The 16,627-nt window shown below is 42.5% G+C and overlaps 1 protein-coding gene across 1 annotated transcript in view; it reads left to right on the top strand.

Moving 5' to 3' along the window:
• Positions 1–16,627, top strand: part of LRRC49 (leucine rich repeat containing 49) — a 202,688-nt gene that overhangs the window by 78,849 nt on the left and 107,212 nt on the right. Inside the window, exon 9 of the mRNA XM_082256059.1 lies at positions 3,814–3,875. Coding sequence (XP_082112185.1) covers positions 3,814–3,875 — 62 coding nt within the window. The remainder of the gene's footprint in view (positions 1–3,813; positions 3,876–16,627) is intronic.

The raw sequence follows: 16,627 nt of genomic DNA, 5'->3' as shown, positions 1-16,627 counted from the left end.
CATGTGATCACTAAACTCCATCTGCTCTGTGCCAATGAGCAGCTCAACTACATGGCTGAATTCAGAGTCCTGTGGCATTACCCACCAGCTTCCATTACTCCTCCATTGTCGAAACTCCTCCCATCAACTGCAGCAGCCGCTCACTGACACAGCAGAGCCGGAGCTTAGCGATCACATGACTGTACCAAGGCAGATTTTTAAAGAGGTTTTTACATGAGATCTTTTAAAAAAAAAATGTATACAATATGGGTATAAGTAGGACAGAGGCAGTGCTTTAAACTTAAGTTATATTAGCCTTTCCTTCTACTTTAAGAGTTATTGAACATGATGCAGAGGAGCGTTTTTTTTTTTTTTTTTTTCAAATTAAAGAAATTGGACGTGTGTCTCTTACCAACTATAAATAAACTTGTATGTGCTTTGTAGTAATCCTGTTGGTAACAACTGTTAATATTTATTCACTTTTGTGGGGAAAAAATATAGCAGATTAAAAAATGTAAAAAAATTTAGTATATACAATTGCTACACAAACCATTTTCTAATTTAAATAAGTTCACCTTTTAAAAAAAAAAAAAAGAATAAAAAATAAATGCACATTTTTGAGAGGTAAAAAAATGTGCATTTATTATTATTTATATATATATATATTTTAGGAGCCTGCAGAGCATAGCACCTGTTATTAGGGGATCACTGGTGCAATGTTAGGCTCCTGCACAGTCTTCCTACAGCCCTGTGCCCATACCTCTTTTACAAGCTGTCAGTTTCAAGCAGCAGAAAGACTGAATGGTCTACAAGCATGCTCATCAGTGCCCTCACAATTCTTTGAAACAACAAGTCTGTCTGCTGCAGTGGCAGATGGAACTTGTAGTTTTCTCATTTATAGACTTTTGTGAATAAATGACACAATTGTGCAGGGCTGCATTGTAAGATGTTAAACTTTAAATACAGATGTACCATGTCACTGAAGATTAACTAAAGGGGAAGTTACCCTTTAATGTTCTTAAAAAATACCTTTCTTTTTCAATCTGCAGCCGTTGTAATTTTCTGTAAAATTCAATGTATCATGGGAAGTCACAGGCCTTCTATACGCAATTGGTGTACAGAACTTTTCAAGAAATGTAATTTTCTGCTTGTGTGATTGGCTCACTGATTTCCACAGAAGTCTGCACTAAGATACAACTCAGATTTTAGACATCCTCTAAGAAAAATGTAATTTTTTATGAAATACACCCAAAGGGCTAATTATTTCTAAAGGGCTTTAGTCACTGCAGCTTTCCTCATGAAAACACTGCAACTGCATTAGCTGATAATGAAAAAGTCACTCCCATTTAGATTCACTCTGCTCTAGAGCTATTCCTTCAAAACAGAAATGGGTAGAAATCTGTGACTCCAAGGTTTGTTAAAATTGATGCAATGTACTTGGATCACCCAGTGGGGATTGTTTTTTTTTATCAACAAAGGTGGAGTTACTCTTTAAAGTGTGATTTGTGCAGAATTTTCTATACTGATAATTTACAGGTTCTGGAAATCTTTTAATTATACAGTGGGTACGGAAAGTATTCAGACCCCCTTAAATTTTTCACTCTTTGTTATATTGCAGCCATTTGCTAAAATCATTTAAGTTCATTCTTCTTCCTCATGAATGTACACATAGCACCCCATACTGACAGAAAAACACAGAATTGTTGACATTGTTGCAGATTTATTAAAAAAGAAAAACTGAAATATCACATGGTCCTAAGTATTCAGACCCTTTGCTCAGTATTTAGTAGAAGCCCCCTTTTGATCTAATACAGCCAGGAGTCTTTTTGGGAAAGATGCAACAAGTCTTTCACACCTGGATTTGGGGATCCTCTGCCATTCCTCCTTGCAGATCCTCTCCAGTTCTGTCAGGTTGGATGGTAAACGTTGGTGGACAGCCATTTTTAGGTCTCTCCAGAGATGCTCAATAGGGTTTAAGTCAGGGCTCTGGCTGGGCCATTCAAGAACAGTCACGGAGTTGTTGTGAAGCCACTCCTTCGTTATTTTAGCTGTGTGCTTAGGGTCATTGTCTTGTTGGAAGGTAAACCTTCGGCCCAGTCTGAGGTCCAGAGCACTCTGGAGAAGGTTTTTGTCCAGGATATCCCTGTACTTGGCCGCATTCATCTTTCCCTCGATTGCAACCAGTCGTCCTGTCCCTGCAGCTGAAAAACATCCCCACAGCATGATGCTGCCACCACCATGCTTCACTGTTGGGACTGTATTGGACAGGTGATGAGCAGTGCCTGGTTTTCTCCACACATACCGCTTAGAATTAAGGCCAAAAAGTTCTATTTTGGTCTCATCAGACCAGAGAATCTTATTTCTCACCATCTTGGAGTCCTTCAGGTGTTTTTTAGCAAACTCCATGTGGGCTTTCATGTGTCTTACACTGAGGAGAGGCTTCCGTCGGGCCACTCTGCCATAAAGCCCCGACTGGTGGAGGGCTGCAGTGATGGTTGACTTTCTACAACTTTCTCCCATCTCCTGACTGCATCTCTGGAGCTCAGCCACAGTGATCTTTGGGTTCTTCTTTACCTCTCTCACCAAGGCTCTTCTCCCCCGATAGCTCAGTTTGGCTGGACGGCCAGCTCTAGGAAGGGTTCTGGTCGTCCCAAACGTCTTCCATTTGAGGATTATGGAGGCCACTGTGCTCTTAGGAACCTTAAGTGCAGCAGAAATCTTTTTGTAACCTTGGCCAGATCTGTGCCTTGCCACAATTCTGTCTCTGAGCTCTTCAGGCAGTTCCTTTGACCTCATGATTCTCATTTGCTCTGACATGCATTGTGATCTGGAAGGTCTTATATAGACAGGTGTGTGGCTTTCCTAATCAAGTCCAATCAGTATAATCAAACACAGGTGGACTCAAATGAAGGTGTAGAACCATCTCAAGGATGATCAGAAGAAATGGAAAGCACCTGAGTTAAATATATGAGTGTCACGGCAAAGGGTCTGAATACTTAGGACCATGTGATATTTCAGTTTTTCTTTTTTAATAAATCTGCAACAATGTCAACAATTCTGTGTTTTTCTGTCAGTATGGGGTGCTATGTGTACATTCATGAGAAAGAAGAATGAACTTAAATGATTTTAGCAAATGGCTGCAATATAACAAAGAGTGAAAAATTTAAGGGGGTCTGAATACTTTCCGTACCCACTGTATATATTTTTTATATTCTAAAATTGTATTTGATTTCTTCAAGTTCCCCCATGGCCAGCATTACACTGTCAGTTTCAAAAAGTGAGTTGTGAGTCTGTGTATTAAATTATTCACATGACAGTGACACACCGCATGAAATATTGAATGGTTCAGCATACTGCAAATGTTCAAACTATATTTAGAACCTGCAATCTGTAAGCAATGGCTGTAACTGCAATTATCTAGCTAAATTTTATTATCCATGAACTCCCATTGAAATTGGCCGAGGCTTTGTTTTATTGGCATCTCAGAGCACTGTCTTGTTTCTGCTCTGCAGATGATCAGCAGCCTCGCCACTATGCGGTTAAAATGCTGATTGTGCATGTTGGCTACTGAAAGCAAGGACTTCTCTCCCTCCATCTCTCTCTCTCTCTCTCTCCCCCCCACCCTTCCCACTGCCGATCACCTTGTATGTGCAGCTGCTTCTGCAGAACGGCTTCCTGCACAGGAACACTCCCATTTATCCCCATACGCTCCACAATAATCAATGCTGCATCAGGACCACAGAAATTAGCAGGGTGTACTGTATCAGCTGAGCAGATGTTTCTGTGCTACGTCACATATTCTCACTGATGTAGTGAATCTCTGCTTCCTTCTAGAGAGATGTGGATACTTTGCCCAGCCTCCAGCTCCTTTATCTCAGCTTTAACAATATATCAAGGTAAGGATGTTCTGCATTTTCAATTTTAAGGTATACTACTTTGTATATTCATTTGAATAGTGCTAGTCCTGTGTTCTGTGTTGTTTAATGTGATGCATTTGTAACAGGGGCACAGTGTCCTTGCAGTGATGTAGAAGATACTCTCAGGAAATTGTGAATGATAGGTCTACTTTAGCATATCAAGCAGCTGCCACACCCTCCTATCTACAGACCAACTGCAGCTCAGAGTTGGAGAACATAGGAGCGAGGAAACTCCTGCCGTAGTTTCTTGTGTATGATATTCTTGATACACTGTCATAAGTGTTAGATGGTCACATGGTTGTCTTTGTGTTCTAAGAAATGTATGATGTCAGTCGGTTATCTGCAGTATGTTTTATGATAAACCTACGTTCTGTTATGTTCCTGTAGGCCCTGGAGATCACTTCAATTTTTTTATATATTTTTTTTGCTACAAGTCACTTAAGCAGCTGGGCTGCAGCAGGCAAATTGCACTGCGCCTTTAGAAAAGGGCGAACCTGTGAATTAAATAGACTGAGCTTTGTAATGCCATGTAGATAACATAGGCGCAGTTCACAAAGCTAAAACACCTGGATAAAAATCATTATTCTTTCAAAACTGACAGTAATTTCAGCTGAGCCCAATAAGATTTCAAAAATTACAGTCAGGTGGTTGAAAATGAAAATCCTTATTCTTGTGTAAAGCTTCTTGAATTAAACCTAAAAATCCAAAATGCAAAGTTACTGACTGTAGCTAAAAAGATTTGAGCTTTAAAAAGTAAAAAATCGTAAAACAAGGTTTTTTTTTTCTGATTTCTTGAGTTAAGTAATTTCTCTGCTTACATTGTTATACTAAATATTAGCTTTGTTGTAATATGCAGTATTTAAAATCTGTTATGATAAAGTTCCCTTTCTTTTTCCTTTCCCTTATTTTTTTCCATTTTCCTTTCCTCTCCTCTTCTTTCCTCTCATTTTCCCTTCCTCTCCTTTTTTTTCTTTTTCCTCTCTTCTCATTTTCCTCTACTCTCCTCCTCATCTCCTTTTTTTTCCTATTATATTTTTCTTTCCTTTCTTTTCCTTTTCTCTCCTTTTCTTTTTCCTCTCCTCTCCTTTTTCCTTTCCTCCCCTCTTCTTTTTCCTATCTCCTCCACTTCTTCTTTTTCATTTCCTCTCCTCTCCTCTTCTTCTTTTTCATTTCATTTCCTCTCTTCTCCTTTTTCATTTCATTTCCTCTCTTCTCCTTTTTCATTTCCTCTCCTCTCCTCTTCTTTTTCATTTCCTCTCTTCTCCTCTCCTTTTTCATTTCCTCTCCTCTTCTTTTTCACTTCATTTCCTCTCCTCTTCTTTTTCATTTCATTTCCTCTCCTTTTTCATTTCCTCTCCTCTCCTTTTTCATTTCCTCTCCTCTTCTTTTTCATTTCCTCTCCTCTTCTTTTTCATTTCATCTCCTCTTCTTTTTCATTTCCTCTCCTCTCCTTTCCCTTTTCATTTCCTCTCTTTTCCCTTTTCATTTCCTCTCCTCTCCTTTTTCATTTCCTCTCCTCTCCTCTCCTTTTTCATTTCCTCTCCTCTCCTCTTCTTTTTCATTTCCTCTCCTCTCCTTTTTCATTTCCTCTCCTCTCCTCTCCTTTTTCATTTCCTCTCCTCTTCTTTTTAATTTCCTCTCCTCTTCTTTTTAATTTCCTCTTCTCTTCTTCTTCTTTTTTTTCCCCTCCTCTTCACGCCTCTTCTCATCACCTTTTTTCCCCTCCTCTCCTCTTCTTCTTTTTTTTTTTTTCTCTCTCCTCTCCTCTTTTTCCTCCTCTCTCCACTTTTTTTCCTTTTTTCCTCTCCTTTTTTACCTTTCCTCTCTCCTGTCTATATATAATACCATAAAAAGAAACTGTGAATTATAAGGGGTCTTTTTTCATTATTTGCATAATTTGTGGAGGGCCTGATATACTTCTTCATACTATAAATGACAGAGTCTGCCCTGCCCTGTTCTTGCAGATGATGCATACAAGCTTTCTCTTTGGTTATGACAGTGACATAATCCTGCAGCAGCTAACCAGTTTCCTTCCTATCAGCCACCTGCCAAATTACCACTTGCTGGTCTCCAGTGCCTGCTGTACAATAATCATTGCATGGTAGATGAGAAGCACGCCTATTCTTTTCTCTTGTTGCTGATGCAGAACTGTTTGTTTGTAGGTCCTGGTTTTACTATTCACACATTATTTCCTCAGAATTTTATGTAATGGAATTTAGCACATTTGTGGGTCAAAATAACAGTAGTAGAGAATTGTACCATGTTAACCAACAAGTAATGCAGAAAGCTTGGAGTTTAAAAAAGAAATGCAGACAAACCTTTTTTGGCCATACTGCTCTCTTGGATCACAGTAGTCATTTAGTTCTCCTGTGACCCAGGGTTTGCTGACAGGACAGAGCCACGCCAAGTTCGGGACGGATCCCAAAAATATGGTTGAAACCAGTCATCTGCATGATTGACAGTTGGATCTGCCTTTCAGTGCTGAGCCAGTACCCCCTATAGACACACACACACACACACGCATGGATATGCCCTATGACATTATTGACCTAGCAAGGCCAAATAGTTAAGGCCCAAGCTAATTTTTAATAAAAAAAAAAAGGAAAAACAATAAGGGGGACACTCTCTCTCACCCCCCCCCCCTAAAAAAAAAACATTTTACATACACATTAAAATTTATAGCCTGGTTAGTTAAGCTGCAACTCCACGGCCTTTGCCGTCTATGTGACCCCTATTCCTCTCATATGGAAGGATTAAAATCCTTTATGTTATGTCATAGCAGACATTAAAAGGGTAAAAAAGAAAACACACTCTCCGAATCTTGACCGGTTCAGCAGATTTTCGGGTCATGTCATGTGTACCCATTAGTTTGTTTTCTTTAGAAAGCAGCCACATCCTATGAAGAGAAGCCTGTCAATTGTCAGCATGCTCCAGAGAAGGACCCTTGCTGTATGTGTACAAGCAGTCTTCTCTCTACAGAAAGCCAACTCACTGCCTGCTAACTCAAAGCTAAAACTCTCCAATCAGCAGAGCGCATAAGATTGCAGATTACAGAGCTATAGGGGTAAATCAACAGGGGAGTTTGTGGAACATCTGCAGACAGACTCAGGATCTGGCTGTTTTCCTAAAAAGCCAAACCATATGACATTGCACATTTATTGTTTTGGTGCACCTGGAATGATGTATTTAGCCAATTTAAACTGAATGTTCATTTGGTCTTTAACATATACTCAGTTACAAGTTTTTGCTAGTAAATTACTTCGAACCCCCAAACATTTTATATGTATGTATGTATGTGTATATACCGGTATATGTATATATATATATATATATATATATATATATATATATATATATATATATATATATATATATATATATATATATATATATATATATACACAGTATGTCACTAAATTGAGTACACCCCTCACATTTTTGAAAATATTTTATTATATTTTGGATGTGAAAACACTGAAGCACACTGAACTACCACAAGAGGACACAGTTTTAAATTAGAGGGGCAAAGGTTTAAAAGTAATATGAGGAAGTATTACTTTACTGAGAGAGTAGTGGATGCATGGAATAACCTTCCTGCAGAAGTGGTAGCTGCAAATACAGTGAAGGAGTTTAAGCATGCATGGGATAGGCATAAGGCTATCCTTCATATAAGATAGGGCCAGGGACTATTCATAGGATTCAGATATATTGGGCAGACTAGATGGGCCAAATGGTTCTTATCTGCCGACACATTCTATGTTTCTATAAGCAATGACAATTTGCTACAATGTAAAGTAGTGAGTGTACAGCTTGTCTAACAGTGTAAATTTGCTGTCCCCCTCAAAACAGCTCAACACACAGCCATTAATGTGTAAACCACTGGGAACAAAAGTGAGTACAGGAAATGTTGGAACTGGCGCTACCACTTTAATTGCTGTGCTTGTGCAATTCCATACTTCATGTATTTCAAATGTTATTAAAAAAGTGCATATAGTGCTTGTGATACATAAACCAAAAAGTGCTGCGTGCTGATAAAATTTAAACATGGGCTGTGCTCAGTGCCCCATATCATAAAATATCACAAATTATCATAAATTATCATAAAAACATATATGCATAAAGTGCCGAATGCTAATATTGCCAAAAACCACGTGTTGTGATCCGTGCTAATAACAATGTATGGCGCCAGTGGATGACCCACCTAAAACTCCGCTGCTTACCGCACTCTTTGGGCAGGTGACTCGGCACTTCTTGGTCACTAGAATAAAAGACAAGCCTCCATTGCGTAGCATATGTTGTGCAAAACAAACCAACTTAGCATCCACTCACAGTTTAGGGAGTTCACTGTCAGCACAAAGGTGTTCGCCGTGTCGCTTCCGCGTTCCACCGGCACAAACCACCGTTCACGGAAGTGACGTACTGACGTACACAAACCACGCCATACGCGTTTCGTCATACGGCGTCATCTGGAGCGTCCAGATGACGTTGTATGACGAAACGCGTAGGGCGTGGTTTGTGTACGTCACTTCCGGGAATGGTGGTTTGAGCCGGTGGAACGCGGAAGCGACACGGCGAACACCTTTGAGCTGACAGTGAACTCCCTAAACTGTGAGTGGATGCTAAGTTGGTTTGTTTTGCACAACATATGCTACGCAATGGAGGCTTGTCTTTTATTCTAGTGACCAAGAAGTGCCGAGTCACCTGCCCAAAGAGTGCGGTAAGCAGCGGAGTTTTAGGTGGGTCATCCACCGGCGCCATACATTGTTATTAGCACGGATCACAACACGTGGTTTTTGGCAATATTAGCACTCGGCACTTTATGCATATATGTTTTTATGATAATTTATGATAATTTGTGATATTTTATGATATGGGGCACTGAGCACAGCCCATGTTTAAATTTTATCAGCACGCAGCACTTTTTGGTTTATGTATCACAAGCACTATATGCACTTTTTTAATAACATTTGAAATACATGAAGTATGGAATTGCACAAGCACAGCAATTAAAGTGGTAGCGCCAGTTCCAACATTTCCTGCACGTTCTTTTTAATCCACTACCTCAGAGGTAGGTTGGGGGCAGCTTACACCACTAATTTTTTGTCCTACAAAATACTGAAAACTCCATAGTGCTGGTATTTAACCCTTTCTAAAAGTGAGTACACCCCTAAGTGGAAATGTCCAAATTGGGCCCAAAGCGTCAATCTTTTGTGTGGCCACCATCAATGTTCCCTCTAATTTTTTACTGTGCTGAGCAAATAAAAAAATTTCTGAGCGCAGTGCTTTTTATCACCGCGGACCGGTCAACGTTTGATAATTTTCTGTGGCCCGCTGGGGGGGGGGGGGGGGACGTCAATGCAGAGTGACCAGCGTGCCCCCAATCAATGCAGAGTGCCCACAGCATTGCCCCCAATCAATGCAGAGTGCCCACAATCAATGCAGAGTGCCCACAGCATTGCCCCCAATAAATGCAAAGTGCCCACAGCATTGCCCCCAATAAATGCAGAGTGCCCACAGCACTGCCCCCAATAAATGCAGAGTGCCCACAGCACTGCCCCCAATAAATGCAGAGTGCCCACAGCACTGCCCCCAATCAATGCAGAGTGCCCACAGCATTGCCCCCAATCAATGCAGAGATGCCAGCGTGCCACCTTTCAATGCAGAGATGCCAGCGTTCCCCGCGCGAGACCCATCCGTGCACTCACCTGACAACAGCTTCTCTTCAGTCCCGACTCCCCGCATCTCCTCCCATCCTCCCGTCCGTGCACTTACCTCATGGTCACGGCAGCTTCTCTTCAGTTCAGTCCCCGGCTTCCCGCATCTCCTCCTCATTCCTCCCGGCGCCTCCTCCTCGGCCAATGACATGGGGTTGGCCGTTCGGCCAATCAGGAAGCGGGAGGACCCGCTCCCTGATTGGCCAGGAGGAGGATCCGTGTGACAATAGCGAATTTTCATTCGCTATTGTCACACAATGGGCGTGCTCTCGGGACGCACGCTCTGCTCCCCGGCCGCCACGTCTGCACGGTCTAAATAGGTGCGCGGTCTAAATTGGTGCTTGCGCTGGACAGTAATTTTCACTGCGTGTCCGCGCATGCGCGCAATGTAGGGGGAACATTGGCCACCATTATGTTCCAGCACTGCCTTAACCATCTTGGGCATGGAGTTCACCAGAGCTTCACAGATTGCCACTGGAGTCCTCTTCCACTCCTCCATGACGACATCACGTAGCTGTTGGATGTTAGAGACCTTGCGCTCCTCCACCTTCCATTTGAGGATGCCTCACAGATGCTCAATAGGGTTTAGGTCTAGAGACATGCTTGGCCAGTCCATCACCTTTACCCTTAGCTTCTTTAGCAAAGCAGTGGTCATGTTGGAGGTGTGTTTTTGGTCGTTATGTTGGAATACTCCCCTGGGGCAATACTGCCCAGCGGCCCTGTCTCCAAAGGGAGGGAATCATGCTCTGCTTCAGTATGTCACAATACATGTTGGCATTCATGGTTCCCTCAATGAACTGTAGCTCCCCTGTGCTGGCAGCACTCATGCAGCCCCAGACAAGACACTCCCACCACCATGCTTGACTGTAGGCAAGACGCACTTGTCTTTGTACTCCTCACCTGGATGCCGCCACACACGCTTGACACCATCTGAACCAAATACATTTTTCTTGGTCTCATCAGACCACTGGACATGGTTCCAGTAATCCATGTCCTTAGTCTGCTTGTCTTCAGCAAACTGTTTGCAGACTTTCTTGTGCATCATCTTTAGAATAAGCTTTCTTTTTTGGACGACCAATTTGATGCAGTGCGCGGCATATGGTCTGATCACTGACAGGCTGACCCCTCACCCCTTCAATCTCTGCAGCAAAGCTGGCAGCACTCATAAGTCTATTTCCCAAAGACAACATGTGGATATCATGCTGAGCACGTGCAATCATCTTCTTTGGTAGACCAAGGTGAGGCCTGTTCTGAGTGGAACCTGTCCTGTTAAACCGCTGTATGGTCTTGGCCACCGTGCTGCAGCTCAGTTTCAGGGTCTTGGCAATCTTCTTATATCCTAGGCCATCTTTATGTAGAGCAATTCTTTTTTTTCATATCTTCAGAGAGTTCTTTGCCATGAGGTGCCATGTTGAACTTCCAGTGACCAGTATGAGAAAGTGAGAGCGATGACACCAAATTTAACACACCTGCTCCCTATTCACACCTGAGACCTTGTAACACTAACCAGTCACATGACACTGGGGAGGGAAAAATGCTAATTAGGCCCAATTTGGACATTTTCATATAGCGGTATACTCACTTTTGTAGCCAGAGGTTTAGACAATAATGGCTGTGTGTTGAGGTTTAGACAATAATGGCTGTGTGTTGAGTTATTTTGAGGGGACAGCATATTTACACTGTTATACAAGCTGTACACTCACTACTTTACATTGTAGCAAAGTTTCATTTCCTCAGTGCTGTCACATGAAAAGATATAATAAAATTTTTACAAAAATGTGAGGGGTGTAATCCCTTTTGTGAGATACTGTGTATAAATATATATATATATATATATATATATATATATATATATATACACACACATACATACATACATACATATAGTATTACAAAGGGTGTATAAATAAGAACTGAAGGTAAATATATATACACTAGCAGTGCATCCGGACCAAATATCTAAAGTCCTAGGGATTAGCCAAAATTAGCCAATCCACATCACAAAATCAATGCAATAGTCCTTGGTATAATACGGTGAATCCCTCTTCAGTGTTAGTTGTATGAAGGATGATGTGCACCTCCACCGCACCTCTGTGAACCCCCTAGGTAGTAAACATGCCCTTAAAGACTTGTATATGGCGCCTTTGAAATACTCCAGCAAAGCTCTCAGGACCAGTCTACTTATAAGGCCACCGACCATGGACGTCTAATCACGGAGCGCCAGCACTCCTCCAGATGTCTCTCAACATCAATGGCACCATTAAATCATAAGGGGGAGCTCATAGTGTATACCATTTAAAATAGTTTTTAATGCATAAAAGTATCCATAAAACAAACTCACATTTTAGGCATGCATTCACAGCATTTGGTAAGATAAGACACCCTCGCGACTGCAGGATCTAACGCCACTTATGTTACTCATACCGCTCGCAGCTCTGTACCAGCTCATGGACTTCCGGGTTCCTGGACATGACGTCAGACGCTCCGGGTTGTCTAGGTGACCACGTGCTTACGGCTGACGCGTTTCGTCAACAAGGACTTCAACTGAGGGCGTGGGCACGCGGCACGGTCACCTCCTTTTAACATCCTCCCATATGGGCGGTGTGCTCTTCCCCAGCCGGCCGTGACACCGGAAACTAACAAGGGAATATGGCAATCGCCACCACTGCTGGGGGATCAATGTATATATTGACAAAATACAAAGTAATCCTTCATTAATACAAAAATGGGGCATTTCTCTTCTTGATTCTAGCGGCATATGACCCCTTGTGAGCCTGAGGTTGGTGAGAGGGCACACAGGAGCCGCCGCTATCACCAGAAGGTCATCAATGTCCAATATTTAACATATTGTCATTGAAATCCTAATTAGCCACATACAGTAAAAACACTAGTATTCTGGGAATTAGCCCATCTCCCTAAAACCATATTAATATTAGCGACATAAATTTACATTAAACAACATAATTCCTAACCAAGTGAGCTTCAGGTAAAAATCTACTTTTTATAAAAGCACTAAACCTATTATAGGCCTATATAGATTACAACCCAGTGCTCCCAATCATTGTTACCCGGAGAGGGTCTTTTAGCCTCATAATGATATCCTATCAAAAATAGGTGTGATTTCTTTAACATAATAAGAGAAAATAAATTAAATATAAATATAAAATATCACACACAGGCCTCCCCATAAATATTGATATTCCTGGCGAAGCCTATATCTATAAAAAGATGATGAAATATTTGATTCTATCACCATGGCAAACCCTCCATCATGGTTAAATGACCATAATATTATTGAGTGTCCCCAAAAAAATTATAAGGCAATTTAAAATATTCTAAAATTATTTAAGAGAATAATTTATAAAATTATATGTTATATCTAAATACAATGCAGAGGTACAGCCAGTATCAAAAACCCAAACCGGTTGTTAGCATACAGGGCCCTAATAATTGCTTATAAAGCAATTCATGTTTAACTCGACATTCAACCCATTCGGATGGAGTGCATTGGTCTGGTAGATCCAGTAGGTCTCTCTTTTGGATAGCTCTCCTACCAAATTAGAGCCCCTCCATACTGGATCTACCTTTTCAATGCCCCAGAAAAGTAAGCCTGAAGGGTCCCTATAATGCTTATGCTTAAAATGTAAGGAGACACTATGATCCTTATACCCTTTGCATATATTGGCTACATGCTCGGAAATCCTTTTGCCCAGGGTTCTTTTCGTGCGTTCAATGTAAATTAATCCACATGGGCATTGTAGGCCATATACAACGTGGGTGGACATACATGTAATGAAATCTTAAATATCAAAACGGCGCCCATTGGCCATTGATATGAAGGAGGTATGTCCTCTTAGATGGACATTTACTTGTCTGCAAGCTTTGCATCATCTGTAGGCAAAGAACCCTTCCCTGTTATCCCAAAACAATTTGGGTTTAACGGGAGGGTCCAGTACCTTCTTCACAATTTTTTTCTCCAAAAGAAGGGGCTCTCCTGTAAATAAACACTGGTTCATCGGGTATCACCTTCCCCAGGATCTTATCCATCCGGAGGACTCCCCTGTAACAGTGCCGCGTGCCCGCACCCTCATTTGAAGTCCTTGATGGCGAAACGCGTCAGACGTGAGCACGCGGTCACCTAGACAACCCGGAGCGTCTGACGTCCCGTCCAGGAACCCGGAAGTCCGTGAGCTGGTACTGAGCTGCGGACAGTATGAGTAACATAAGTGGCGTTAAATACTGCAGTCGCGAGGGTGTCTTATCTTACCAAATGCTGTGAATGCATGCCTAACATGTGAGTTTGTTTTATGGATACTTTTATGCAATAAAACTTATTTTAAATGGTATACACTATGAGCTCCCCCTTATGATTTCATGGTGCCATTGATGTTGAGAGACATCTGGAGGAGTGCTGGCGGTCCGTGATAAGAGGTCCATGGTCGGTGGCCTTATGAGTAGACTGGTCCTGAGAGCTTTGCTGGAGTATTTCAAAGGCGCCTTATACAAGTCTTTAACGGTACGTGTCTACTACCTAGGGGGTTCACAGAGGTGCAGTGGAGGTGCACATCATCCTTCATACAACTAACACTGAAGAGGGATTCACCGTATTATACCAAGGACTATTGCATTGATTTTGTGATGTGGATTGGCTAATTTTGGCTAATCCCTAGGATTTAAGATATTTGGTCCGGATGCGCTGCTAGTGTATATATATTTACCTTCAGTTCTTATTTATACACCCTTTGTAATACTATTTGTTTGTATAGCAGCTGCTGTATACATATTAGTGAGGTACTGCTTCTTGGTAGTATACAACACAAACTTCTCCTTTGTCTTTCCCATAAGCGCTGAGTGAGTAAGTGATAGGATTCTTTTTGGCTTTCTTTCCTTGCTTCCATTTCTTTGAGATAGATATATATATATATATATATAGATAGATAGATAGATAGTAACATTTGGGGGTTATTTTAGCTTAAATGTAGAGCTTACCAGTGAGCTGAGTCCACTCCACTTGTGCCTTTCAAGGGCTTGTTGGCCCACTTTTATTAAAGAAAAGGAAAACAGTCCATCCAGGATTTCCCACGCAGGGGTTTCAACTTTACACAGCAGTAAAGAAATAATAAGCGAATAATACCAAGCCACCTGGCTCTCTGGTCAGCACTGCTCCTCAGGCTTTGACCTCGGTCCTCTTGACCCTGTAACAGTGTCCCTGTATGGTACACACTCTGTACCCTTCCTGACACTCTCCTTATACAGCTTCCTTGCTGATCAGGCCCACAGGTTTTGGCCCTCCGTCTGCTCTGTCAGACTGCACTGTGCAGACATGCACACTTCTCCCTTGCTTGCCAGGACTCCTTGGGAGGGTGGAGCCCAGAACCCTGGTCCTGTCTGTGTTAAAAGGCCCAGATCCACCTGCACAATCAGTGTGCTGGCTATTCCTAACACCTGGTCCCAGGATTGGAGATATCCTGGGCGACATACACCCTCACAGCTGACTGCACTGTCACATATCCTCCCCCCCCTGTTTCGACCCCGGAGGGGGCGTAACACACCAGCCTACCTTCTTCCAATTGGCACCTCTGTACCAGCTATCATTTACAGGGGTCCACACCTGTCTGACCACACTTTTCCTAAAGGGGAACTCTACCCAATGCCTCCTTTGGCGTTTCTCACTATGCCCCACTGTCACTCTGCTATGGGCTTTAAAGAGACCTTCCCAACTCTTCTTGCGGGTGCACTTCCATAAGCATTTCCTCTTCTGAAATTTTAAAGGGGTCCCCCTGGCTTTTCCATCAACCCTTCTGCCTCCACGCTTCAGGTTTCCAGGTTTACATGTACCTTTGGGCACCACATTATCATGTACGACCAACACATTTTTCAGTTTATCAAGAACAGACATATTCAAACCAACATTACACCTCTCAATGTTGCAAATGTCCTGCGCTCCCCAGTTTCCAGCATTTGTTAGGACAGCGTCTGCACAGGGTACACACAGTGGAGGGTGGCTATCACCCATGGGAACCTCACAAGATGCCACCTCCCCTGGTGTCACCCACTCAGCAGGCAGCTGTCCTAACACAACTTGAACAGGCGAGCTCTCGTCTGATCCACATACAGCTTTCTCCACAATTCTTATCCAATTCCCTGTTTCAGGGACCCTATCTGGTTTGTCACATAAACCTTTTGTTGAACTGGTGTCCCCAGTCTCTCTAATCACATCCGTCTGAGCCCGGGACAGAACCTCTGCTGTTTCCTGGTCCACACTTGGCCCTTCCAGCTCATGTGATTTGGCCACTGGTGCAGTATACGTGCCCTTCACCGCCCACTGACCAGCACCACCTTGGACCATAGCAGCAGAAATGCTTTCCACCTGGCTGTTAGGAGGTGAAACCTTGGACGCATTTTTTGTTTCTCCAAAGCGTCTCCCATATACCAAACCTTCAGGAAATAATCCAGCAGCATACCCAGAGGCTACTTTTAATAAAAGTAGTAAATTTAGAAATAAACCACTTTTGTCTTGTCTTTCTTTGGGCTGTACACCCTGCCACTCGGTGCTCCACCTAGTGGTACTTCGCAGTACCAGACTGTCAGACTGTGGAGGAGACACCCCAATATAGATAGGCTGCACATCCCAAAGTTCAAGCATCTCCTCTAACACTTTTGCTATGAACCAGACCCCTGATTCTAGACCCAAGTCCTTCCTGGGGTATTCCATGACACTGGGAATGCAGAGAGACTCCCTTGCTGAGACCTGAGAAGTCGTGAAGTTTAACAAAATCTCCTCCCCGCTGGAGGTTACCACACCCTGTTGCTCTTCCAGAGCGCTGCCAGGTGCTGGACTCATACCCAAGTTCTCAGGTTCATCATCATGGGACTGCTCTAGATCATCAGCAGTGACAACAACACTTCTGTGGGTAACGGACAAAGTCTCTGCTGTTTGCTTGCCCTTATCTCGTCCTTTCTCACGAGGGTTACCCCCTTCAGCAGCCACCGCATTCTCAGAAATATACACATCCT

Source organism: Pelophylax lessonae, assembly GCF_965119305.1.
Source record: "Pelophylax lessonae genome assembly, chromosome: 4".
Taxonomy (NCBI): Eukaryota; Metazoa; Chordata; class Amphibia; order Anura; family Ranidae; genus Pelophylax; species Pelophylax lessonae.
This window is presented reverse-complemented; position numbering and strand designations above follow the sequence as displayed.